The sequence below is a fragment of the Oncorhynchus keta genome, chromosome 17 (genome assembly GCF_023373465.1).
Source record: "Oncorhynchus keta strain PuntledgeMale-10-30-2019 chromosome 17, Oket_V2, whole genome shotgun sequence".
NCBI lineage: Eukaryota > Metazoa > Chordata > Actinopteri > Salmoniformes > Salmonidae > Oncorhynchus > Oncorhynchus keta.
The window spans coordinates 18,953,861-18,980,730 of NC_068437.1; the positions used below are offsets into that span (position 1 = coordinate 18,953,861).

The window sequence follows — 26,870 nt, forward strand, 5'->3', positions numbered from 1 at the left end:
TTTTCTCCCATTTGAACACTTTTTAATAGAGTAAACAGTTCATTTTGCTACCATTTGGCTTGAGAAAAAGTAGGAAAAAACACGTGAGAAAACTGAGGCAACAAAAAAAATTAAGCAATCTCTGCTGGTCGTCAGATGTACAGTGCCTTCGGAAAGTATTCAGACCCATTGACTTTTTCCATTTTTTGCTACGTTACAGTCTTATTCTAAAATTGATTACATTTTTTTCTCATCAAATCTACACACAATACCCCATAATGACAAAGCAGTAAGAGGTTATTAAGACATTTCTGCAAATGTATTTACAAATAAAAAACTGAAATATTACATTTACATAAGTATTCAGACCCTTTACTTACCACTTTGTTGAAGCACCTTTGGCAGCGATTACAACATCGAGTCTTCTTGGGTATGACGCTACAAGCTTGGCACACCTGTTTTTGAAGAGTTTCTCCCATGCATCTCTGCAGATCCTCTCAAGCCCTGTCAGGTTGGATGGGGAGCGTTGCTGCACAGCAATTTTCAGGTCTCTCCAAAGATGTTAGATCGGGTTCAAGTCCAGGCTCTGGCAGGACCACTCAAGGACATTCAGAGACTTGTTCCCTGAAGCCACTACTGCGTTTTGTTGGTTGTGTGCTTAGGGTTGTTGTCCTGTTGGAAGGTGAACCTTCACCCCAGTCGGAGGTCCTGAGCCCTCTGGATCAGGTTTTTATCAAGCATCTCTCTGTACTTTGCTCCGTTCATCTTTAATCCTGACAAGTCTCTGCCGCTGAAAAACATCCACACAGCATGATGCTGCCACCAACATGCTTCACCGTAGGGATGGCGCCAAGTTTCCTCCAGACATGACGCTTGACATTCAGGCCAAAGAGTTCAATCTTGGTTTCATCAGACCAGAGAATCTTGCTTCTCATTGTCTGAGAGTCTTTAGATGCCTTTTGGCTAACTCCAAGCGGGCGGTCATGTGCCTTTTACTGAAGAGTGGCATCCGTCTGGCCACTTTACCATAGAGGCCTGATTGGTGGATTGCTGCAGAGATTGTTGTCCTTCGGTAATTTCCTTCCATCTCTACAGAGGAACTCTAGAGCTCTGTCAGAGTGACCATCTGGTTCTTGGTCACCTCCCCGACCAAGGCCCTTCTCCCCCAATTTCTCAGTTTGGCCGAGTGAACAGCTCTAGGAAGGTCCTTGGTGGTTCCAAACTTGTTCCATTTAAGAATGATGGATGCCACTGTGTTATTGGTGACCTTCAATGCTGCAGAAATGTTTTGGTACCCTTCCCCAGATCTGTGCCTCGACAAAATCCTGTCTTGGAGCTCTACGTACAATTCCTTTGACCTCATGGCTTAGTTTTTGCTCTGACAGGTGTGTACGCCTTTCCAAATCAGGCCCAATCAATTGAATTTACCACAGGTGGACTCCAATGAAGTTGTAGAAACATCTCAAGGATGATCAATGGAAACAGGATGCACCTGAGCTCAATTTCGAGTCTCATGGAAAACGGTCTGAATACCTATGTAAATAATGTATTCCTGTTTATTATTTTTAATACATTTGCTAAAATGTTGTCATTATGAGTTATTGTGTGTAGATTACTGAGTTAATTTGTATTAATCCATTTTAGAATGAGGCTTTAACGTAAATAAAGATTGGAAAAAGTCAAGGGATCTGAATACTTTCTGAAGGCACTGTATAGTCCACTTCCTTCCTGTATTATTCAGTGTTTAAGTTAGTAGAGCAGATTGACTTTTTTCCAAAACGTTCCATAATGCCCTCTCAACACACCTCCATGTTCTACTCCTAGCAACACCATTTCCCCTCGCTCTCCAAATGTTCCCAATGGTTTCTGCAACCGTATCTTACGGAAGAAAAGAGCTTCTGGATATCAGGACAGCAATCACTCACCTCGGATTAGACAAAGATTTCTTCAACAACAACAACAAGCAGGACTCACATGATATTCTCCAAACACACCTCAGGAAAGACATCCCAATTATTTGCAAAAGGAAGCGACGCAGAGGAAGAAGAGCCGGATGCCTCATCCGGACCCGCAGAAGTGCACGAAATCTAAGGAGGTCTCTAGATTGTGCTCACCTGAAGTAGAGTATACTGTGATAAACTGCAGGCCACACTACTTGCCTAGAGAGTTCTCAGCTATACTTTTCGTGGGAGTTTATTTACCACCACAGACAGATGCTGGCACTAAGACCGCACTCAGTCAGCTGTATAAGGAAATAAGCAAACAGGAAACCACTCACCCAGAGGCGGCGCTCCCAGTGTCCGGAGACTTTAATGCAGGGAAACTTAAATCAGTTCTACCAAATCTCTATCAACATGGTAAATGTGCAACCAGAAGAAAAAAATCTAGATCACCTGTACTCCACACACAGAGACGCGTACAAAGCTCTCCCTCGCCCTCCATTTGGTAAATCCAACCACAACTCTATCCTCCTGAATCCTGATTACAAGCAAATATTAAAGCAGGAAGCACCAGTGACTCGGTCTATAAAAAAATGGTCAGATGAAGCAGATGCTAAACTACAGGACTGCTTTGCTATCACAGACTGGAACATGTTCCGGGATTCTTCCAATGACAGGAATAGGAATAGACCACATCAGTCACTGGCTTTATCAATAAGTGCATTGAGGGCGTTGTCCCCACAGTGACTGTACGTACATACCCCAACCAGAAGCCATGGATTACAGGCAACATTCGCATTGAGCTAAAGGGTAGAGCTGCCGCTTTCAAGGTATGGGACTCTAACCCGGAAGTTTACAAGAAATCCCACTATGCCCTGCGACAAACCATCAAACAGGCAAAGTGTTAATACAGGGCTAAGATTGAATCATACTACACCGGCTCCGACGTTCGTCGGATGTGGCAGGGCTTGCAAACTATTACAGACTACAAAGGGAAGCACAGCCGTGAGCTGCCCAGTGACACGAGCCTACCAGATGCGCTAAATCACTTCTATACTCACTTCGAGGCAAGCAACACTGAGGCATGCATGAGAGCATCAGCTGTTCTGGATGACTGTGTGATCACAAACTCCGTAGCTGATGTGAGTAAGACCTTTAACCAGGTCAACATACACAAGGCTGGTGGCCAGACGGATTACCAGGACTTGTGCTCCGGGCATGTGCTGACCAACTTGCAGGTGTCTTCACTGACATTTTCAACATGTCCCTGATTGAGTCTGTAATACCAACATGCTTCAAGCAGACCACCATAGTCCCTGTGCCCAAGAACACAAAGGCAACCTGCCTAAATGACTACAGACCCATAGCACTCACGTCCGTAGCCATGAAGTGCTTTGAAAGGCTGGTAATGGCTCACATCAATACCATTATCCCAGAGACCCTAGACCCACTCCAATTTGCATACCACCCAAACATATCCGTAGATGATGCAATCTTTATTGCACTCCACACTGCCCTTTCTCACCTGGACAAAAGAAACACCTATGTGAGAATGCTGTTCATTGACTATAGCTCAGCGTTCAACACCATAGTACCCTCAAAGTGCATCACCAAGCTAAGGATCCTGGGACTAAACACCTCCCTCTGCAACTGGATCCTGGACTTCTTGACAGACCGCCCCCAGGTGGTGAGGGTAGGTAGCAACACATCTGCCACGCTGATCCTCAACACTGGAGCTCCCCAGGGGTGCGTGCTCAGTCCCCTCCTGTACTCCCTGTTCACCCACGACTGCATGGCCAGGAATGACTCCAACACCATCATTAAGTTTGCTGACGACACAACAGTGGTAGGCCTGATCACCGACATCGACGAGACAGCCTATAGGGAGGAGGTCCTGGCCGGGTGGTGCCAGAATAACAACCTATCCCTCAACGTAACCAAGACTAAGGAGATGATTGTGGACTACAGGAAAAGGAGCACCGAGCACGTCCCCATTCTCATCGACGGGGCTGTAGTGGAGCAGGTTGAGAGCTTCAAATTCCTTGGTGTCCACATCAACAACAAACTAGATTGGTCCAAACACACCAAGACAGTTGTGAAGAGGGCCCGACAAAGCCTATTCCCCCTCAGGAAACTAAAAATATTTGGCATGGGTCCTGAAATCCTCAAAAGGTTCTACAGCTGCAACATCGAGAGCATCCTGACCTGTTGCATCACTGCCTGGTACGGCAATTGCTCGGCCTCCGACCGGAAGGCACTTCAGAGGGTAGTGCGTATGGCCCAGTACATCACTGGGGCAAAGCTACCTGCCATCCAGGACCTCTACACCAGGCGGTGTCAGAGGAAGGCCCTAAGAATTGTCAAAGACCCCAGCCACCCCAGTCATAGACTGGTCTCTCTACTACCGCATGGCAAGCGGTACCGGAGTGCCAAGTCTAGGACAAAAAGGCTTCTCAACAGTTTTTACCCCCAAGCCATAAGACTACTGAACAGGTAACCAAAGGGTTACCCGGACTATTTGCATTTTGTTCCTCCCCCAACCTCTCTTTAACAATGCTGCTACTCTCGGTTTATCTTATATGCTTATTCACTTTAACTATACATTCATGTACATACTACCTAAATTGGCCCAACCAACAGGTGCTCCCGCACATTGGCTAACCGGGCTATCTGCATTGTGTCCCACCACCCGCCAACCCCACTTTAACGCTTCTGCTACTCTCTGTTCATCATATATGCATAGTCACTTTAACGATACCTACATGTACATACTACCTCAATAAGCCTGACTAACACAGACAGACACACCTTATTTTTTTCCGCACCATTGGCTAGAGCCTGTAAGTAAGTATTTCACTGTAAGGGCTACTACACCTGTTGTATTCGGTGCACGTGGCAAATACATTTTGATTTGATTTTCATACAGTTCATATTATATTTGTCATTTTATTTTATAATGTTGAGGGCAGATGGTGCCCCAAAACAAGTGTTTGAGGGGATCCTGGAAAGCATGAGCCTGTCTGTTAGTCGGTAAACACCCCTTCAGCAGGCTCAGACTGTTGCACCTCACAAACACAATCCACTGGTCTACATACAGAGCAGAGCACCTTCTCCTCTGGACTCCCTCTTCTCCTCCATGAGATTCATCCAGAGGCCTCTCACCTGAATCCGTGTCAACGTATTTTATTAGATTCTATTTCTCTAATGCAGAGGAGCAGAATGAATCTCTATCAGCACATTTCCTTCCCAGGCTCTGGCAGACAATGTAGAGCAATCTCTCTTTCAGAGCTGCACTGTTGTCCAGGAGCTTTGGCTGAGGGGATGTTGAAGACCACTATAGCAAACAGAGGGATGCAGAGCATGAAATAGGAAAACAAGCAAAAACACTAGAGAAAAAAAAGCATGTTGAAGTGCATCTATGGATTACAAACCTACGGTATCCTACACTAGGAGATGTTCCTGTTGCTTTGTTGAACACTCGATAAGCCGATGCATCCAGTGGGGCAAAAAAGTATTTAGTCAACCATCAAATGTGCCAGTTCTCCCACTTAAAAAGATGAGAGAGGCCTGTAATTTTCATCATAGGCACACTTCAACTATGACAGACAAAATGAGAAAAAAAACCCAGAAAATCACATTGTAGGATTTTTAATTAATTTATTTGCAAATTATGGTGGAAAATAAGTATTTGGTCAATAACAAAAGTTTACCTGAATACTTTGTTATATACCCTTTGTTGGCAAGGACAGAGGTCAAGTCTTCACAAGGTTTTCACACACTGTTGCTGGTATTTTGGACCATTCCTCTATGCAGATATCCTCTAGAGTAGTGATGTTTTGGGGCTGTTGCTGGGCAACACGGACTTTCAACTCCCTCAAAAGATTTTCTATGGGGTTGTCCATTGACAGCTCTTTGGTCTTGGCGATAGGGGAGTTTGGAGTGTGACTGAGGTTGTGGACAGGTGTCCTTTTATACTGATAACAAGTTCAAACAGGTGCCATTAATACAGGTAACGAGTGGAGGACAGAGGAGCCTCTTAAAGAAGAAGTTACAGGTCTGTGAGAGCCAGAAATCTTGCTTGTTTGTAGGTGACCAAATACTTATTTTCCACCATAATTTGCACATAAATTCATTAAAAATCCTACAATGTGATTTTCTGGATTTCTTTTTCTCATTTTGTCTGTCATAGTCGAAGTGTACCTATGATGATAATTACAGGTCTCTCTCATCTTTTTAAGTGGGAGAACTTGCACAATTGGTGGCTGACTAAATACTTTTTTGCCCCACTACATGTGGTACAAAACCCTCAAACTTGCTGATCCAGTCAAAGGTCAAATTAGTTGGATTTTCCATTGCTCGTACACACAATATCACAGTGAACGCCGCCATACTGTATTACCCAGCTTACTCACGAAAACATATATTACTCACGATACCACATATATTATGTGGTATGGGATGTTGGTGTTGACAGAAGGAGAGATCAAGGAGAGACAGACACACAGAGAGGATATCATAGTTGGGTGATGCTGGGAAAGTGTGTATTCAGAAAGTCTTGAGGGGAAACAAAAGGCAGGGCAATTCACGCCTGCTGTTGAAACCTGGATGCTGAACAGCACTGTAAGCAAACACGACAATCACATGAATAAAGAATGAGCTTTAAAGCGTGAGCAGTGGTGTGTGAAAAACACGTCTCATTGTGTCTGGAGAGGCTTGTGAGGAAGGAAACAGCAGCCCTCACTTCAGGGCATTACAACCATCCAAGGTTGGTTGGAAGATTGTAATGTATGTATGAAGAGGGCCGAACATACGGAGCACCTGGAGTCAGTGCCAACCCTCTCAGCAAGGCTCTTCACATAACAAAACAGGCAATGATGAAGCCAAGTCCAGACTGGAAAATCATCATCATGTGATTATAGTATTCTTCCGAATAGTTATTCAATATTGAAGAAAAATGTTAGAATATTAACCTGGAGGTTAACGAGACACTGACCCTCGACCCACTGACCCTCGCCTTCCAACACCTGTCGGTGTTTTTATGCCCTGGTTGTTCTTTAAAGTGCGTCTCATAATTATGTCAGAACAGGGCTGATGGAAAAGCTCCTTAAAAGTTCCAATGCATTCAAATGTATATTTGTATATATCTGAATAGTAGCAGGGGTGGCTAATACAGGTCATGTACTCAAACGGACTTGAATTTACTTTGGAGTGAACCAGCAGGGTAACACTCAACACCCACCTCAGCTTGGTGAAATTGAATGGCCTCAAGTACAGATGTTGGGGAGATCAATTTGAGTCAAATTGTTGCATGCTATAAAGACTCTGCACGCAGTCTGTGTCGCATAAACTTTATACTGTGTGTCATCACCATGAGTGTACAAATCACACACATCATCTGCTGATACAAGGGCTATAATTTGATTGAAACATAGAATGTCCAACTCTACCTATCACTTATCAGAACCACTTTAAAAAAAATAATAATAATTTAACCTTTATTTAACCAGGCAAGTCAGTTAAGAACAAATTCTTATTTTCAATGACAGCCTGGGAACAGTGGGTTAACTGCCTGTTCAGGGGCAGAACGACAGATTTGTACCTTGTCAGCTCGGGGGTTTGAACTCGCAACCTTCCGGTTACTAGTCCAATCTAACCACTAGGCTACGCTGCCGCCACTTTAACAAGTGACTGGAGAATGGCAAGCACAGATTTCCTGAACAGAAGCTGTGCTATGTGAAATACAATATGAAATATCCTGAAGTCATTTTTAAGTACAAAACATTCTCCTGCTGTTCGTTTGATTCATCAAAGGAGAGCCTGTACGCTCGATATGTGAAGCTTCAGTATTTCATTTGGAGTTTGACAAATTAAAAGTTGAAACTCTCCCGCGAGTCTAGCATGTTATCAAACTGTTATTGAGACACTATCAAGGTCATATTGACTTTCTGACTTGTGCACTGTAGCAGACGTTGCATCCATGGATGGGATACAGTAGCACAGCAGGAGGTGGAGCGCTGAGCAAGGTTACAGTCTGCGGTGTGGTGGCCGTTATGCCACTGGGTTGCAATTAGAATGTATTTAAGGAGTTGAGAGACTCAAGTTGGCATACATAGAGCTACGTTAACTATTCACTCCAAGGAAGAAATTAGAGGCAGAAAGAATTAAGCAATGAATTAAGTAACACATAACCAGCAAGCGATGAGATGCTTGACCTGTTGATCACAATACTGTATGTTCAGTAATGTATGAGAAAAGGGCTTCAACCATGAAGGATACTACAGCTGATTACTCTCCTTTTATCCTAACAAATGTCCTACAAAATATGTTTATTTTCTCAAGAGGCTAGTTGTTTACTTCAAGATAACCCCCGAACTCCCACATTCATCCTAAAATTGAGCATACACATTGTTGTGTTGTTTTCCGGACGACGGGGCTCCTTGGGTGTTGTTTTGGGCCTAAATCCAACAGATGAAGACAGCGATGGATGAGGGAAGAGGCCACGACATCTAGCTATGGGTGATGGAGCAGGGTTACAGCCAATCTCTGATATTGATTGCATCTAGACAAAATGAATCTCTTGCTCATGATCTCTCTGTAGGGGACAGCCATTAGTGAACTGGTGCTGGGGCTATAGAGAAGGGAAGAGAGTGAAGCAGGGGGCAAACAGGCACTAACACATGGTATCAGGTTGTGAATACTGTTATCACCTTGCAACATAAAATGACCTGCCTAAAGAAAAGGAGATGAGAAAATGTTGTGAGTGAGTGAGTCCTCTCGTAACAATATTGTCTTTTACTTCTTGATAACCTTTGTCATTGCTACCATGCCCTACAGACAGACAATTCTTTGAGGTGATTTGAAATGCTTCTGGCCTGAAGCTCTTCAAGTGATTACTTCTCAAATAAATCAATTTAGACAACACCTCTTCACTAGCCTTATCTGCATTTCATCATGAATATTTTAAAGGAGCTCAGTACGAAAAGCTAGAAAAATAAAACCATTCTTTAACTTAATCTGGCATAGAACCAGTTTCATTAAAACACCAGGTTGTCTGAAGAGGTAGAAGTCATAGCCAGACCTGTCCTCTGTCTCCTGCCTTTATGTCACTAATAAGCATTCATTTCCCAAAGACTTTTCACCTGCAGGTGATGGGAAGAAAACCCAGCTGACCACAAGGTGTGCTCCTTCTGACTGGGGACAGGCTCTGACCACAAGGTGTGCTCCTTCTGACTGGGGACAGGCTCTGACCACAAGGTGTGCTCCTTCTGACTGGGGACAGGCTCTGACCACAAGGTGTGCTCCTTCTGACTGGGCACAGGCTCTGACCACAAGGTGTGCTCCTTCTGACTGGGGACAGGCTCTGACCACAAGGTGTGCTCCTTCTGACTGGGGACAGGCTCTGACCACAAGGTGTGCTCCTTCTGACTGGGGACAGGCTCTGACCACAAGGTGTGCTCCTTCTGACTGGGGACAGGCTCTGACCACAAGGTGTGCTCCTTCTGACTGGGGACAGGCTCTGACCACAAGGTGTGCTCCTTCTGACTGGGGACAGGCTCTGACCACAAGGTGTGCTCCTTCTGACTGGGGACAGGCTCTGACAAGGTGTGCTCCTTCTGACTGGGGAAGGCTCTGACCACAAGGTGTGCTCCTTCTGACTGGGCACAGGCTCTGACCACAAGGTGTGCTCCTTCTGACTGGGGACAGGCTCTGACCACAAGGTGTGCTCCTTCTGACTGGGCACAGGCTCTGACCACAAGGTGTGCTCCTTCTGACTGGGCACAGGCTCTGACCACAAGGTGTGCTCCTTCTGACTGGGGACAGGCTCTGACCACAAGGTGTGCTCCTTCTGACTAGGGACAGGCTCTGACCACAAGGTGTGCTCCTTCTGACTGGGGACAGGCTCTGACCACAAGGTGTGCTCCTTCTGACTGGGCACAGGCTCTGACCACAAGGTGTGCTCCTTCTGACTGGGGACAGGCTCTGACCACAAGGTGTGCTCCTTCTGACTGGGCACAGGCTCTGACCACAAGGTGTGCTCCTTCTGACTGGGGACAGGCTCTGACCACAACGAAACTGATGATGAAAAGACATTTAATCAAACCATGTCCTTGATTAATTAAGGCAATGTCAATCTAACTGCACATTCTGAGCTTGATGGTGCTGTGAACAAATATGAATTATCACGAATCATAATAATTCGCTATTCTAACAGAGGGAGAATGTAGGTACATGTACATTTCCATTGAAACTTACAGTATTGAGCATCTTGTATTAAATAAGATCCAAGACCGACATATAAATGATCAATGGAAGCCATGTATGTCTACGACACTGGATGTAGCCACTGGATTTACTGTTGCAGTCGGAGTAAATAAAAAGATATTAGCGGTGATAACCACACGAGGTGACTTCCATGATGGATCTGATTCTTCATCTGCTGCGGCATTAGACTGGCTGAGGGGCATGCTATGATTTATGTTTCTATAAAGACATGTGGAAAACCACCCCTGTGAAATGACTGAGTGCTATCTGTGTTCTCCATGCTCTCTGAGCTCGAGGCAGTCAAAGAAAATAACGACAACGCTTTCGGGGACATGGATTTCTACTAGAACTCAATTCTTGCTGTAATTAAGTTTAAAAAGCCCTGGAGTGAGCTGGGCAAGGTTTGCTGTTGTCTCTGCTGAGAGAAAGTTAGCATCTTTATGGTTACATTTTTTTTTAAACTACATCGAGCTAAAGTAAGTCTGTTATCTTTCTATATCGAACAAATCTGTCAGAGTGACCATCGGGTTCTTGGTCACCTCCCCAAATAAGGCCCCCCAAAAATCTAAAAACCGGTTTGGGGTATTGTGTGTAGATTGCTGAGAAAAAAAATATTTGCAATCATTTTTAGAATAAGGCTGTAACGTAACAAAATGTGGAAAAAGTCAAGGGGACTGAATACTTTCCGGAAGCACTGTACATTTAGAAGATATGATGGCTCTATAAATGTTTGAAGAACATTATACCCATTTGCACTAAAGAGGATGATATGTGACGATTGCTTTTCTAAAAATACCAAGGAATAGAGCTCATTAAGATATCAAGCTTTTAAGCTCAAAAAGTAATTTCACAGTGAATTTCACTGCGCTGTGGATGACGGTAGTCAACAGTGTGTATATGCTTATTGCTTTCTACTCCGCTGATCTCCGAGGAAAGAAACCCCCATTGTTCAGTGCCTTTTGAAGGATAGTCAAAGAGGAAAATGTAGATCTCGATTTTCCTCTATTGATTGGTTGAATAAATATCCTTGCCTACTTAAAGCCCATAAGGTCAGCTTCAGTGTTTCTCTGAGTGTTTGTCTAGGGTTTTGGGTCTCTCATATTACACTGTAAAATACCATTTACATTAGATATTACATGCAGTACATATGGCATGTTTACTTCATTTTCATCCCCATCTGATTTGGATCCTGGTGTACTATATAATGCATGTTCAAAGTTCAATATAGTAAATCTTAATGATTTGTTTTTTGTACAATACAAAAATACAGTATGCAAGCCATCACATGCAGAGACACACACGCATACATAGAGATGAACAGTCACACAGACACGCATGCATGCGCACACACATGCACACAGAGACAGACACACATACATAGAGATGAACAGTCACACAGACACGCATGCATGCGCACACACATGCACACAGAGACAGACACACATACATAGAGATGAACAGTCACACAGACACGCATGCATGCGCACACACATGCACACAGAGACAGACACACATACATAGAGATGAACAGTCACACACACACACATGCACACAGAGACAGACACACATACATAGAGATGAACAGTCACACACACACACATGCACACAGAGACAGACACACATACATAGAGATGAACAGTCACACAGACACGCATGCATGCGCACACACATGCACACAGAGATAGACACACATACATAGAGATGAACAGTCACACAGACACGCATGCATGCGCACACACATGCACACAGAGACAGACACACATACATAGAGATGAACAGTCACACAGACACAGAGACAGACACACATACATGCATGCAGCACACACATGCACACAGAGACAGACACACATACATAGAGATGAACAGTCACACACACACACATGCACACAGAGACAGACACACATACATAGAGATGAACAGTCACACACACACACATGCACACAGAGACAGACACACATACATAGAGATGAACAGTCACACAGACACACATGCACACAGAGACAGACAGACCCTGATGGATTATAACTCAGACACGTTGGCTTAAAAGATTCATGCAATGTATAATGTATAACTCCTGTCATTTATTTTTCAGTACTAAATGTGATTTCCTTCCTCTCATTGGGTCTCCCTTCTGAACCCTGTCAGTCTCCCAAGTCTGAAATAGAATTGGAGGTGTGTGTGTGTGTGCCCTTACTCCAATTAGTTTGTTTTTCAGCTTAAATTTCACATGTGAAACCATATTACATTTAGAGTTCACACGTTAACACCAACTTTTCACCTGAGGAGAATAACATTTTGAATTGAATGAATTTTCAGGTTCACATGTAAGAAAACTTCACATGTAGATTCAATAAAACGCCTCCCTCTTTCATGCAACTTTCCCTGTCTTTTTCTGTCACCCTGACCTTTGCTTTCGCTGCCTTTTTTTCCCCAATTGCAAGTTTTGGCACAGTGATTCCAGCAACATAGCACCCACTGCTGATTTGCCTCTGAAGCTAAGCAGGGTCAGTCCTGGTCTGTGCCTGGATGGAAGGCCAGGTGGAGCTGGAAATGGAGAAAGTCACTGGTATCTGAAAACCAGTGTTTTTTTCCAAGTGTGTGCGTGCGTGTGTGTGTGTGCAAGCATGCGTGAGCCTGCAGGGGCAGGTGTGTGAGCTGTAAACCACTAATTTAGATAAACATAGCTCCGCTGTCTCTGATGAGAACCGTGACTGCGGGAGAGTGCCAGTTACTCATCTTTACCCAGAGCTTATGAATTCACATCACGTCCTGTAGCATGTCCCCTGTATAACATGACAAATCCTGCTGCTTTACACGCCATTCATGATGTGCTTCTCTCTCCACAGCCACAAGGCACTACTTGAATTGGTATCAGATGGAACAGCGGATATTGGCTTGGTTTGCCTCTGTGTGCCTCCCATCATTTTTCACCGGTTTCTCTTTTTTTCTAGCAAGGTTTCACGGAAATGTGAACAATTAGTGTCTCAAGGAGATCCGGACCTTAGCCACATTTAGTATTGACCCAATTACAAGTGTGATCATGCCAGGTCAGATATAAACGTAGCCTGCTGCTACAGAGTAATGTTACATTCTGGAGCCTAACGTCAAAGGCAGAGGTGGTAATAGTGCGATATATAAAATGCTGCACTATTACATGGCTAATGAGACCTGCTAAATGACTCGTGCATAACATTGCACTGAAAGTACCTGCAGACAAACGAAGCCCTCAGCTACAAATTCCCTTCAAAACCCAAGATATTTCAAAACAGTGAAAAGCACAGTTTGTATTTTTCAGATGGAGACATACAGTACAGATCAGTCTTTATGGGGATACACTCAATAAATGACGATAAAAAAGCTGGGGCAGAGATCAAAGCAGTAATCAATACTGCACAGCATTAGTTCATGTAATCAGCTCTTAATTCTTCTTCAAGGGATATCAAAATGGGGACGACGTTACTGGGGGTTCAACTTCAAACGAATCCAATAGCGGCAACATTTGAGAGCAAATAAATACATTATTTAGAGTTAAATGGAGATAAGAGCTGCTTGGATACACACGACATGGAGAACAATGAGCGGATATGGCAGCCGCTATAGTCTGCGTTGACACAGGTTTCTGGAACCCTCGAGAGGATGATTCATCAGACGCCATCTTTAGAGTCAGATACATTAAGCTGATTTGACAAATCTAACTCACTTCAGGAAGGGTCCCTACAAAAGAGAGCAGCTGGAAATGGATACACTGCCAATGCAGAGGTAGGAAATAAAGGACATAAACGTATCTGCGGAAAAGCAGTAAATCCAATTTTGAATCATGATAATGATGTGGCTCATATGAAGCGCAGCATAGCGCTACCTACAGAGTTAAGACTGCTAACTGGGCAATACCTTTAAATCCCAAAGACTGAAACATTCCCAGATTAGGAAGGATCAAGACCAGATGGAAAATGAAGAAACTTTCACAGGACATCCTGCATAAGGCCGTCTGACATGGTCGTGATAATGGAAACACCAAGGGGCAGCGTGATTTGAGTTCCACATCCTTTTATTAACGGAACCTTCTCAACAAACGACAGTGACCAACCACCACGCACATCATCACTCAACAAAACAATATCCCACAAATGCAGGTGGGAACAGGGACACCTTAAGTATGAGCCCCAATTAGAGACAACGAATATCAGCTGCCTCTAATTGGGAACCATACCAAGAGCACCAAGAAATGCACCTCCTAGAACACCTCCTAGTCAAGCCCTGACCTACAACACCATAGAGAACCAAGGGCTTTCTATGGTCAGGGCGTGACAGACATGTATAATTTACATATGATTTTATCTACACCGAGTGTACAAAATATTAAGAACACCTGCTCTTTCCAAGACAAACTGATCAGGTGAATCCAGGTGAAAACTATGATCCCTTATTGATGTCACTTGTTAAATCCACTTCAATCAGAGTAGATGAAAGGTTAAAGAAGTGTTTTTAAGCCTTGAGACAATTGAGACATAGATTGTGTTTATGTGCCATTCAGAGGGTGAATGGGAAAGACAAAATATTTAAGTGCCTTTGAATGGAGTATGGTTGTAGGTGCCAGGCACACTGGTTCAAGTGTTTCAAGAACTGCAACGCTGCTGGGTTTTTCACGCTCAACAGTTTCCCGTGTGTATCAAAAAAGTGCCCACTACTCAAACGACATCCAGCCAATTGGAGTCAACATGGGCAGCATCCCTGTGGAATGCTTTCGAAGAGTCCATGCCCTGACGAATTGAGGCTGTTCTGAGGGCAAAGGTGCAGTGCAACTCTATATTAGGAAGGTGTTCCTAATGTTTGGTATGCTCACTGTATATCCTATGAATAAATGATTCAATAAAAAATGGTCACACCTACAATGAGACATATGGTGCTGCTTCCCTCTAATATAGAAAAACACTTTAAGTCTTTCAAGGTAGGCCTAAATGTTGGACCTTGGGCTACACCTAGCCCATGTTGGTAGGGACAGACATAGGGATGATTAAAAACCTGAAAGTCAACAGAGCTGGTGTGTACTCACAGGTAGCAGGCTTGTTACAGTTGTGTCCGTGTCTGAAGTATTGCGGGTTCTCAATGACAGGGATACGGGTCATCCCGATGACCACAGCATCTGGTCCAGCGTCAAGGGTACAGGGGGTGATGATGCCATGGTTGACATGGTGCAGGGGGCTGGCCGAGTCCTCCTCACCACTGATCACTGCTACTGGTCCTGAGGGGAGAATAGAGAATAGAGAATAGTGACATGTCCTAAAGCAAATTAGATGTCCTAAAACATTTGATCATCCTAAAGCCTATTTGAATATTTACTTAATTGAAAGGGGAGAGCGAGAGAAAGCGAGAGAGTGTGAAAGAGAGCGAGAGAGAGCAGAGGGAGAGGAAGAGAATAGGATGCAGAGAGGAGAGGGACTCTGTCAGACAGACAGACGTCATACAAAGAAATGCCATTACCCAAACATCATGGCTGCAGTTTAATCAAAATAGAATGCTGGAGGATAAATAAATGAGTTGGGCCATTCATAATGTATTAATATGTCTGAAAGCAATAAGCAGGCAGACTCATTTGTCAGTATAAGAATTATCTCTGTACGCCTCAGCTCAGTTGCCCTCGGAATACTTTAAGGAATCTAAACAAGTATTAACTGGCTTAGACTAAGTATGAACCAAACAGTCTTTGATACAATGGCCCTGGGCCACTATTATCCATAAAATTCTAATCCTCACCCAGCCCTCACATTTCTCAATGTCCCATTCACCTCATACTCAACTCTAACTGCTCTGTGCTCCTCCTCTGACAGAGCCGTGAGAAAACGGGAACAGGCAATAAATAGTAGTGTACATTCCAAGTCATTGTTTGATGAACGGCAGATATTTGACAGTGTGTACTGTACATAGTGTTAGATTGAGGCACAAAACAAGCTCTACTAAATGGATCCAATTCATTAGCAGTTGAGTGTACAGTCACTGCAAGCTGACACGCACAACATCCTGGCTTGACAAGCGATCAGGGAAGACAGATAGGATTCATGGACCCCTCCATATGAAAGGTCAAGCGTTCAGACATAGGAGGTAGGGTCAACAGGCAATAGACTGACATATCATAGACACACACTGCTTGTTTAAACCCCCTTTCACACTAAGGTCAAATCCATGTGGACACATAGGCTCCAACAAGCATAAACTCTTAGAATAAAAGGTGTTATCTAGAAGCAAAAAGTGTTATTCTGCTGTCCCCTTAGCGGAACCCTTTGAAGAACCATTTTCGGTTCCATGTAGGCCCTTTTCCACAGAGGGTTCTACATGAAACCCAAAAGGGTTCTATGTGAAACCAAAAAGGTTTCTCCAATGGGGACAGTGTAGCATTATGGCACAAGGGCAATGCAATTGACACAGCATCAACAGCAGGGAGAAATCATGTGATTCCACCACACCTACTAGACTAGAGCCAATCTCCCCACATGCAATCTACAAATGGTTAGTGTTGTGGGTCAAGGGGATGAGTGAAATAAGAAAATTCTCAGCTCCTCAAACGGTTTTTATTTATTTATTTACTCTTAAAAAATGTATTATGCTGTGATAATGTCTTTGTGCGTCAGGCATATAATACAATATGGTGCAAGAAGTAAACATCTCCTCTCCAGAAATCCAATACGATACAGGAAGTAAACATCTCCTCTCCAGAAATCCAATACGATACAGGAAGTAAACATCTCCTCTCCAGAAATCCAATACGATACAGGAAGTAAACATCTCCTCTCCAGAAATCCAATATGATACAGGAAGTAAACATCTCCTCTCCAGAAATCCAATATGATACAGGAAGTAAACATCTCCTCTCCAGAAATACAATACAATACAGGAAGTAAACATCTCTCCAGAAATCCAATATGATACAGGAAGTAAACATCTCCTCTCCAGAAATGCAATATGATACAGGAAGTATACATCTCCTCTCCAGAAATGCAATATGATACAGCAAGTAAACATCTCCTCTCCAGAAATCCAATATGATACAGGAAGTAAACATCTCCTCTCCAGAAATGCAATATGATACAGCAAGTAAACATCTCCTCTCCAGAAATCCAATATGATACAGGAAGTATACATCTCCTCTCCAGAAATCCAATATGATACAGGAAGTATACATCTCCTCTCCAGAAATTCAATATGATACAGGAAGTAAACATCTCCTCTCCAGATATCCAATATGATACAGCAAGTAAACATCTCCTCTCCAGAAATCCAATACGATACAGGAAGTATACATCTCCTCTCCAGAAATGCAATATGATACAGGAAGTAAACATCTCCTCTCCAGAAATCCAATATGATACAGCAAGTAAACATCTCCTCTCCAGAAATGCAATATGATACAGGAAGTATACATCTCCTCTCCAGAAATCCAATATGATACAGGAAGTATACATCTCCTCTCCAGAAATCCAATACGATACAGGAAGTATACATCTCCTCTCCAGAAATGCAATATGATACAGGAAGTATACATCTCCTCTCCAGAAATGCAATATGATACAGGAAGTATACATCTCCTCTCCAGAAATGCAAGGAAGTATACATCTTCTCTCCAGAAATGCAATAGAAATTCATCGAAATGAGTAGGAATATGATTTAAAGATTTCCATTTTTCTGTGCAATCACCATTTTGCTCATCTCTCAGACAGTCATAAACGTCTGAGTAGAGAGTGAAAAGAACAAACTCTATTACGCAGCATATGCAAAGTTCTGCAGGAAAATGATAATAATGTCAGTAACAATTTTGGTTATCAACATGGACTGCAAGTGTTTTCCATCTCCCTTCACAATGCAATATCCATCACAGTTTGCTTAAATTCAAGACAAGAACATTGGGACAATTTGATGAAGTCAATTTTCACAGTAACTTCCAACATAACTTGCAACTGATCTAATCAGCAACACACAATCGACAGACAGGGTACCATCTATCTCAGATAACTGAAAGTCTTCCACAACAGGCCCTTCTTGACAACACCCCGAGAGGATACCCATTTAGAATCAGCGGCATTAATAGATGAACCTGCATAGTGCATTAATCAAACAATGCTCAGGGTTTATGACGTTGAGAGAAGAATGTTATGCTGTAACAGTGTAAATCAGCTCAGTGGTGGCCTGTGGAGTGGGGTGTATCTTTCTCTCTCTGAGTTGACAACTAAAGCAAAGCCCCTCTGTGCAGCTCAAACAAATGTGATTACTGTGGGAGCCTCCCATGGCGTCTGCGATGCCAAGTCTGTGGTAAGACAGAGGCAACTCAGCTGAACTGCCACCGGATTGGCTCCTTATTTCTTGTGTTCAAATAGTCACCCAGGAAAAGGAAGGAAGGAAACAGCGCAACAAAAAGACTTGGAGGCCCAACTTGGAGGCCCAAGTTGAACCCTCTTATTTGCTTTTCGACTCATTAAACCGTCACACAATCAAACAAAGAATTGTTAGATTAATAAATATACAAACATGTTTCTAGTGTAAACACCCTAACTTATATGCACTATTTCTATAGAGATAATGATTCATTATAAATTGAAGCAAGGAAGCGTGGAATGTGATATGCATACACCTACCATACAGCACTCTTCACTAACACAACAATGTCACAGACATGACACTGGTGGCACTGCAGTGATGTACCTACAGTACGGTATGCAAGGTTGCTTGCTCTTGAGTGCCTTTGCTCATGTCTCTTGCTTACCTTCCAAGGCCTGTTGGGTGTATGCTGTCGGTTTTGATGTCTTTATAATTATCCACATGACTAACTAAGACCAGCAGGGCACTGACAGGATAACAAGCCCACATAACTCTGCCTAACAAAGGCTCTGTCAATCAGGGTGAACCAACAGTTGAGCAGAAATCAATGCTGGGCTATCAATGTGGTGGGCCTTTAGTGAGTCTCTGTGAAACAGGAACATAATACTGTCTAAGATGCTGTGTGACAGACAGTATGCTGGGCCAATCAGGGGTCAACACATGAAGGATTCAGGACGGTAGGAAGCATAATCACAGTAATCAGAAGGCTGATGTGTGGTTTCCATCAGACCATTATTGGCATCTAAAGCACTTTAATGATTAATGGGCAACATTCTGTTGCACCAACACTGAGGTAAAATGTCACCACTCAAAAACCTTTTAGAACATGAAAATTCCTGAAATTACCAGATAATCATTAGGATTATGAACATATTCTTATAGCGTACGGTAGCACATCACTTCTGGACAGTGGTAAGCTGTGATGAACCACAGTCTAAATATATATGCACAATTCAATACATTATCAAAACATGATTAATTTTCAAGATCTGTAATGGAGAATTCATACCAAATGATCTTCAGGAAAGTATTCCAAAAAATTATTATATATATAAACTCAGCAAAAAAAAAAAAAAATCCCTTTTTCAGGACCCTGTTTTTCAAAGATAAATAGTATAAATCCAAATTACTTCACAGATCTTCATTGTAAAGGGTTTAAACACTGTTTCCCATGATGGTTCAATGAACCTTAAACAATGAATGAAAATGCACCTGAGGAACGGTCGTTAAGACACGAACAGCTTACACAAACCTAGGGAAAACTTAGGAAACTGAAGAGGCCTTTCTACTGACTCTGAAAAACACCAAAATAAATATGCCCAGTGTCCCTGCTCATCTGCCTGAACGTGCCTTAGGCATGCTGCAAGGAGGCATGAGGACTGCAGATGTGGCCAGGTCAATAAATTCCTATGTCTCTACTGAGAGACGCCTAAGACAGCGCTACAGGTAGACAGGACGGACAGCTGAAAGGGGGAGGCTTGCAAGCCGAAGAACACCATGCCAACCGTGAAGCACGGGGTGGTAGCATCATGTTGTGAGGGTGCTTTGCTGCAAGAGGGACTGGTGCACTTCACAAAATAGATGGCATCATGAGGGAGGGAAATTCTGTGGATATATTGAAGCAACATCTCAAGACATCAGTCAGGAAGTTAAAGCTTGGTCGCAAATGGGTCTTCCAAATGGACAATGACCCCTAGCATAATTCCAAAGTTGTTGCAAAATGGCTTAAGGACAACAAGGTAATGGATTGGCCATCACAAAGCCCTGACCTCAATCCTATAGAAAATGTGTGGGCATAACTGAAAAAGCAAAATCTTTTTTGTATCCAAATCCGGCTTTAAACTTCTTCACAACAGTATCTCGGACCTGCCTGGTGTGTTCCTTGTTCTTCATGATGCTCTCTGCGCTTTTAACGGACCTCTGAGACTATCACAGTGCAGGTGCATTCATACGGAGACTTGATTACACACAGGTGGATTGTATTTATCATCATTAGTCATTTAGGTCAACATTGGATCATTCAGAGATCCTGACTGAACTTCTGGAGAGAGTTTGCTGCAAGGGGCTGAATAATTTTGCACGCCCAATTTTTCAGTTTTTGATTTGTTAAAAAAGTTTGAAATATCCAATAAATGTCATTCCACTTCATGATTGTGTCCCACTTGTTGTTGATTCTTCACAAAAAAAATACAGTTTTATATCTTTATGTTTGAAGCCTGAAATGTGGCAAAAGGTCGCAAAGTCAAGGGGGCCGAATACTTTCGCAAGGCACTGTATATACACACATATACATATAGTGAGAGTCAAACGTTTGGACACCTACTCATTCCAGGTGTTTCATTTTTTAAACTATTAAACATTGTAGAATAATAATGAAGAAATCAAAACTATGAAATAACACATATTGAATCATGTATTAACCAAAACAAAGTGTATATTTGTGATTCTCAATGTAGCCACCCTTTGCCTTGATGACAAATTTGCACACACTTGGCATTCTCTCAACCAGCTTCACTGTCACGCCTTGGTCTTAGTATTTTGTGTTTTCTTTAATTATTTGTTCAGGCCAGGGTGTGACATGGGGTTATTGTATTTTCGTATTGGGGTTTGTAGTATTTGGGATCGCGGCTGAGTAGGGGTGTTGTATAGGCTTGGCTGCCTGAGGCGGTTCTCAATCAGAGTCAGGTGATTCTCGTTGCCGTATTTAGGTAGCCGGGATTTCACTGTGTATTTCGTGGGTGATTTGTTCCTGTCTCTGTGTAGTGTTCACCAGATAGGCTGTAATAGGTTTCACGTTCCGTTTGTTGTTTTGTATTTTGTATAGTTATTTCATGTGTCACTTTTTCTATTAAAGTCATGAGTAACCACCACACTGCATTTCGGTCCGACTCTCTTTCAACAAACGAAGAACGACGTTACATTCACAAGGTTGTCACCTGGAATACATTTCAATTAACAGCCTTGTTAAAAGTTCATTTGTGGAATTTCTTTCCTTCTTAATGCATTTGAGCAAATCAGTTGTGTTATGACAAGGTATGGGTGGTATACAGAAGATAACCCTATTTGGTAGAAGACCAAGTCCAAATTATGGCAAGAACAATAAGCAAAGAGAAATTACTGTTTATCATTACTTCAAGACATGAAGGTCAGTCAATCTGGAACATTTCAAGAACTTTGAACAGTTCTTCAAGTGCAGTTGCAAAAACCATCAAGTGCTTTGATGAAACTGGCTCTCATGAGGACCGCCACAGTAAAGGAAGACCCAGAGTTACCTCTGCTGTAGAGGATAAGTTCATTAGAGTTCTGCTCCTCAGATTAAAGCCCAAATAAATACTTCAGAGTTCAAGTAACAGACATCTCAGCATCAACTGTTCAGAGGAGACCGTGTGAATCAGGCCTTCATTATCAAATTGCTGCAAAGAAACCCCTCTAAAAGGACACCAATAATAAGAAGAGACTTGCTTGGGCCAAGGAACATAAGCAATGGACATTAGACCGGTGGAAATCTGTCCTTTGGTCTGAAGAGTCCAAATTAGAGATTTACTTTCCTTCCGCCGTGTCTTTGTGAGACGCAGAGTAGTTGAACGGATGATCTCCGCACGTGTGGTTCCCACCGTGAAGCATGGAGGAGGTGGTGTGATGGTGTGGGGGTGCTTTGCTGGTGACACTGTCTGTAATTTATTTAGAATTCAAGGCACACTTAACCAGCATGGCTACCACAGCATTCTGCTGCAATACACCATCCCATCTGGTTTGCTCTTAGTGGGACTATGATTTGTTTTTCAACTTGACAATGACCCAACACATCTCCAGGGTGTGTAAGGGCTATTTGACCAAGAAGGAGAGTGTTGGAGTGATGCATCAGATGACCTGGCCTCCACAATCACCCACCCTCAACCCAATTGAGATGGTTTGGGATGAGTTTGGAGCGCATAATCAAGGAAAAGCAGCCAACAAGTGCTCAGCATATATGGGAACTCCTTCAAGACTGTTGGAAAAGCATTGTAGGTGAAGCTGGTTGAAAGAATGCCAAGAGTGCGCAGAGCTGTCTTTTTTTCACCTTTATTTAACCAGGTAGGCCAGTTGAGAACAAGTGCTCATGTACAACTGTGACCTGGCAGTTGATGTCATCAAGGCAAAGGGTGGATACATTGAAGATTCTAAAATCAAAATTATATTTTGATTTGTTAAACAAATTGGTTGGTTATTTCATAGTTTTGATGTCTTCACTATTATTCTAAAATGTAGAAAATAGTAAAAAACAAAAACCCTTGAATGAGTAGGTGTGTCCAAACTGTTGACTGGTGCTGTATTCACACACACACACACACACACACACACACACACACACACACACACACACACACACACACACACACACACACACACACACACACACACACACACACACACACACACACACACACACACACACACACACACACACACACACACACACACACAAACACATTTTGCCTTTAGGACCAGAGGCTATATAATGAATGTTTTGCTGGAATGCCAGAAAGGCCACTTCTGCTAATTAGGTCATTTAATATGCTTTTTCCTTTCCTAGGTCATACCATAACTCCAGCGAGAAGTACCAAAAGAGTCAATGTGCAATGCTAAGGAGTCTTACCAAGGTCAAGACTTTCATTCTATATTCATTTCCTTTCATCTCCAAGGGCTATGTTGAATGTTGGATGACATTGATTCTCAACATCTGGTATGGATCAAATCTCTCAAATCTCTCAAATGTTTTTTGATATGGCCAAAACCGCAGCTAGGTGTAGTAAAATGCAGCAATGACACCTTCCTCTGCAAACATCAGGTCCTTTTCCAGATGATAACTTCAAAGTAGTTATTCATTACCCCATAACATGGTGGTATGTTCTATCACTTTTATCAATTCTGAAAACCTAATTAACCCTCATACTATTAGTCATGTTTAGTGTTGCTTTATCAATATAGACATTTGCGGTCATTTTGACAGCACTCAAAAATACTTAATTCCGCCTGTAGTAATTTGATAAATAGGAAGGAACTTTATTTGAATCTAAGCTTCTCTGGAGACACAAGTTATCCATATTTACCAGAGGGTGGAAGGGGACATGTATCAGGGATTTTGACCACATATTCAGATCATCTGCAGAGATATAGCTACCCATGTACTTGCCTAAGAATGCACTTTTCTATGTACAATACAAAAATGTACTTATTTTTGTGCATATAAAAATTGGCCAATGGTATGCTAAGTTTGCCAATGCTAAGCATACTTGATAGAACTGCAATACAGAACCCAGATACACTCTGAATCTTCACAGAGAGCTGTATTGGTGTGAATTCTTTGAAAAGTAGTTATTCTAGGGCAAATCTAAAAAGTCAATTTGATTTAAGGATTTCTCTGAAGACATCATGTTACGTTATACATATCCTCAGGCTCAGAGGGTGGAGGGGAACCTGTCCCAGTGATTTCTTACCAGATAGACCAATCACCTTATGGAGCACCTTATGTAGTCGCCTATTGTTATAACTGATTATAATTAGGTACAGTGTCTTCAGAAAGTATTCAGACCCCTTGACTTTTTCCACATTTTGTTGTGTTACAGCCCGAATTTAAAATGTGTTAAATTGAGATTTTATGTCACTGGCCGACACACAATACCTCATACTGTCAATGTGGAATTATGTTTTTAAACATTTTTACAAAAAACATTTTTTTTAATGAAAAGCTGAAATATCTTAAGTATTCAAGTCAATAACTATTCAACCCTTTTGTTATGACAAGTCTAAATAAGTTCAGGAGTAAAAATGTGCTTAACAAACCACAGTAAGTTGCATAGACTCTGTGTGCAATAAGTGTGCCCCACACATAAATTGATCTCTAAGGTCCCTCCGTCGAGCAGGGAATCTCAAACACTGATTCAATCACAAAGACCAGGGAGGTTTTCCAATGCCTGGTCGATGGGTTAAAAAAAACAGACATTGAATATCCCTTTGGGCATGGCACTTTGGATGGTGTATCAATGCACCTGGTCGCTACAAAGCTACAGGTGTCCTTCCTAACTCATTGCTGGAGAGGAAGGAAACCGCTCAGGGATTTCACCATGAGGCCAATGGAGACTTTAAAACAGTTACAGAGTTTAAAGGCTTTGAGAGGAGAAAACTGAAGCTTGATCAACAACATTGTAGTTACTCCACAATAGTAACCTAAATGACAGAGTGAAGGAAGCTTGTACAGAAAACAAATATTTCAAGACATGAATCATGTTTGCAATAAGGCACTGAAGTAAAACTGCTAAAAATTATGTGGCAAAGAAATGCATTTCATGTCCTGAATACAAAGTGTTGTATTTGGGGCAAATCCAACAACACATCACTGAGTACCATTCTTCATATTTTCAAGCATGGTGGTGGCTCCATGTTTTGGGTATACTTGGCAAGGACTATGGAGTAAAAAATAAACAGAATAAGCACAGGCTAATAATAAGCACAGCTAAGCACAGGCAAAACCTGGTTCAGTCTGCTTTCCAACAGACACTGGGAGAGAAACTCACCTTTCAGCAGGTCGATAGCCAAAAACAGAAGGTCAAATAAACACTGAAGTTGCTTACCAAGACAACATTGAATGTTCCTGAGTGGCCTAGTTACAGTTTTGACTTAAATTTGCTTGATAATCTATGGCAAGATTTGAAAATGGCTGTCTCGCAACGATCAACTTGACAGAGCTTGAAGAAATGTAAAAGAATAATGTGCAAATATTGTACAATCCGGGTGTACACAGCTCTTAGAGACTTACCCAGAAAGACTCACAGCTGTAATCGCTGCCAAAGTTCATCCACAAGGAAAGTTGTAGGTGACCCTAAACTTTTCAATGTTAGTGTAAGTATTCACACTGTCAATGTATTCACATGTGTTGACTCAGGGGTGTGAATACTTACACTACCGTTCAAAAGTTTGGGGTCACCTACAACTTTCCTTGTTTGCAATGAAAACATACATGAAATTAGTTGCAAAATGAATAGGAAATATAGTCAAGATGTTGACAAGGTTATAAATAATGATTGTTTAATTGAAATAATAATGGTGTCCTTCAAACTTTGCTTTTGTCAAAGAATCCTCAATTTGCAGCAATTACAGCCTTGCAGGCCTTTGGAATTCTAATTGTCAGTTTGTTGAGGTAATCTGAAGAGATTTCACCCCATGCTTCCTGAAACACCTCCCACAAGTTGGATTGGCTTGATGGCCACTTCTTACGGTCAAGCTGCTCCCACAACAGCTCAATAGGTTTGAGATCCGGTGACTGTGCTGGCCACTCCATTATAGACAGAATACCAGCTGACTGCTTCTTCCCTAAATAGTTCTTGCATAGTTTGAAGCTGTGCTTTGGGTCATTGTCCTGTTGTAGGAGGAAATTGGCTCCAATTAAGTGCTGCCTGCAGGGTATGGCATGATGTTGCAAAATGGAGTGATAGCCTTCTTTCTTCAAGATCCCTTTTACCCTGCACAAATCTCCCACTTTACCACCACCAAAGCACCCCAGACCATCACATTGCCTCCAACATGTTTGACAGATGGCGTACTCCAGCATCTTTTAATTTTTTCTGTCTCACGAATGTTCTTCTTTGTGATCCGAACACCTCAAACTTAGATTTGTCTGTCCATAACACTTTCTTCCAATCTTCCTCTGTCCAGTGTCTGTGTTCTTTTCCCCATCTTAATCTTCTCTTTTTATTGGCCAGTCTGAGATATGGCTTTTCCTTTACAACTCTGCATAGAAAGCCAGCATCCCGGAGTCTCCTCTTCACTGTTGACATTGAGACATGTTTTTGTGGGTACTATTTAATGAAGCTGCCAGTTGAGTACTTGTGAGGCATCTGTTTCTCAAACTAGACACTCTAATGTACTTGTCCTCTTGCTCAGTTGTGCATCGGGGCCTCCCACTCCTCTTTCAATTATTCTGGTTAGGGCCAGTTTGTGCTGTTCTGTGAAGGGAGTAGTACAGTGTTGTACGAGATCTTCAGTTTCTTAGCAATTTCTCACATGGAATAGCCTTCATTTCTCAGAACAAGAATAGACCGATGAGTTTCAGAAGAAAGGTATTTGTTTCTGTCCATTTTGAGCCTGTAATTGAACCCACAAATACTGATGCTCCAGATACTCAACTAGTCTAAAGAAGGCCAGTTTTATTCAGAACTACAGTTTTCAGCTGTGCTAACATAAATGCAAAAGGGTTTTCTAGTGATCAATTACCCTTTTAAAATGGTAACTTGGATTAACTAACACAATGTGCCATTGGAACACAGGAGGGATGGTTGTTGCTTA

The 26,870-nt window shown here is 42.4% G+C and overlaps 1 protein-coding gene across 5 annotated transcripts in view; it reads right to left on the minus strand.

The window, feature by feature from the left end:
- ntrk3a (neurotrophic tyrosine kinase, receptor, type 3a) overlaps positions 1 to 26,870 on the minus strand; it is a 298,611-nt gene that overhangs the window by 37,829 nt on the left and 233,912 nt on the right. For all 5 annotated transcript variants that reach the window (XM_052465650.1, XM_052465647.1, XM_052465649.1 and 2 more), the window contains one exon: positions 15,235 to 15,423. In XM_052465650.1, the coding sequence (XP_052321610.1) occupies positions 15,235 to 15,423 (189 nt within the window). The remainder of the gene's footprint in view (positions 1 to 15,234; positions 15,424 to 26,870) is intronic.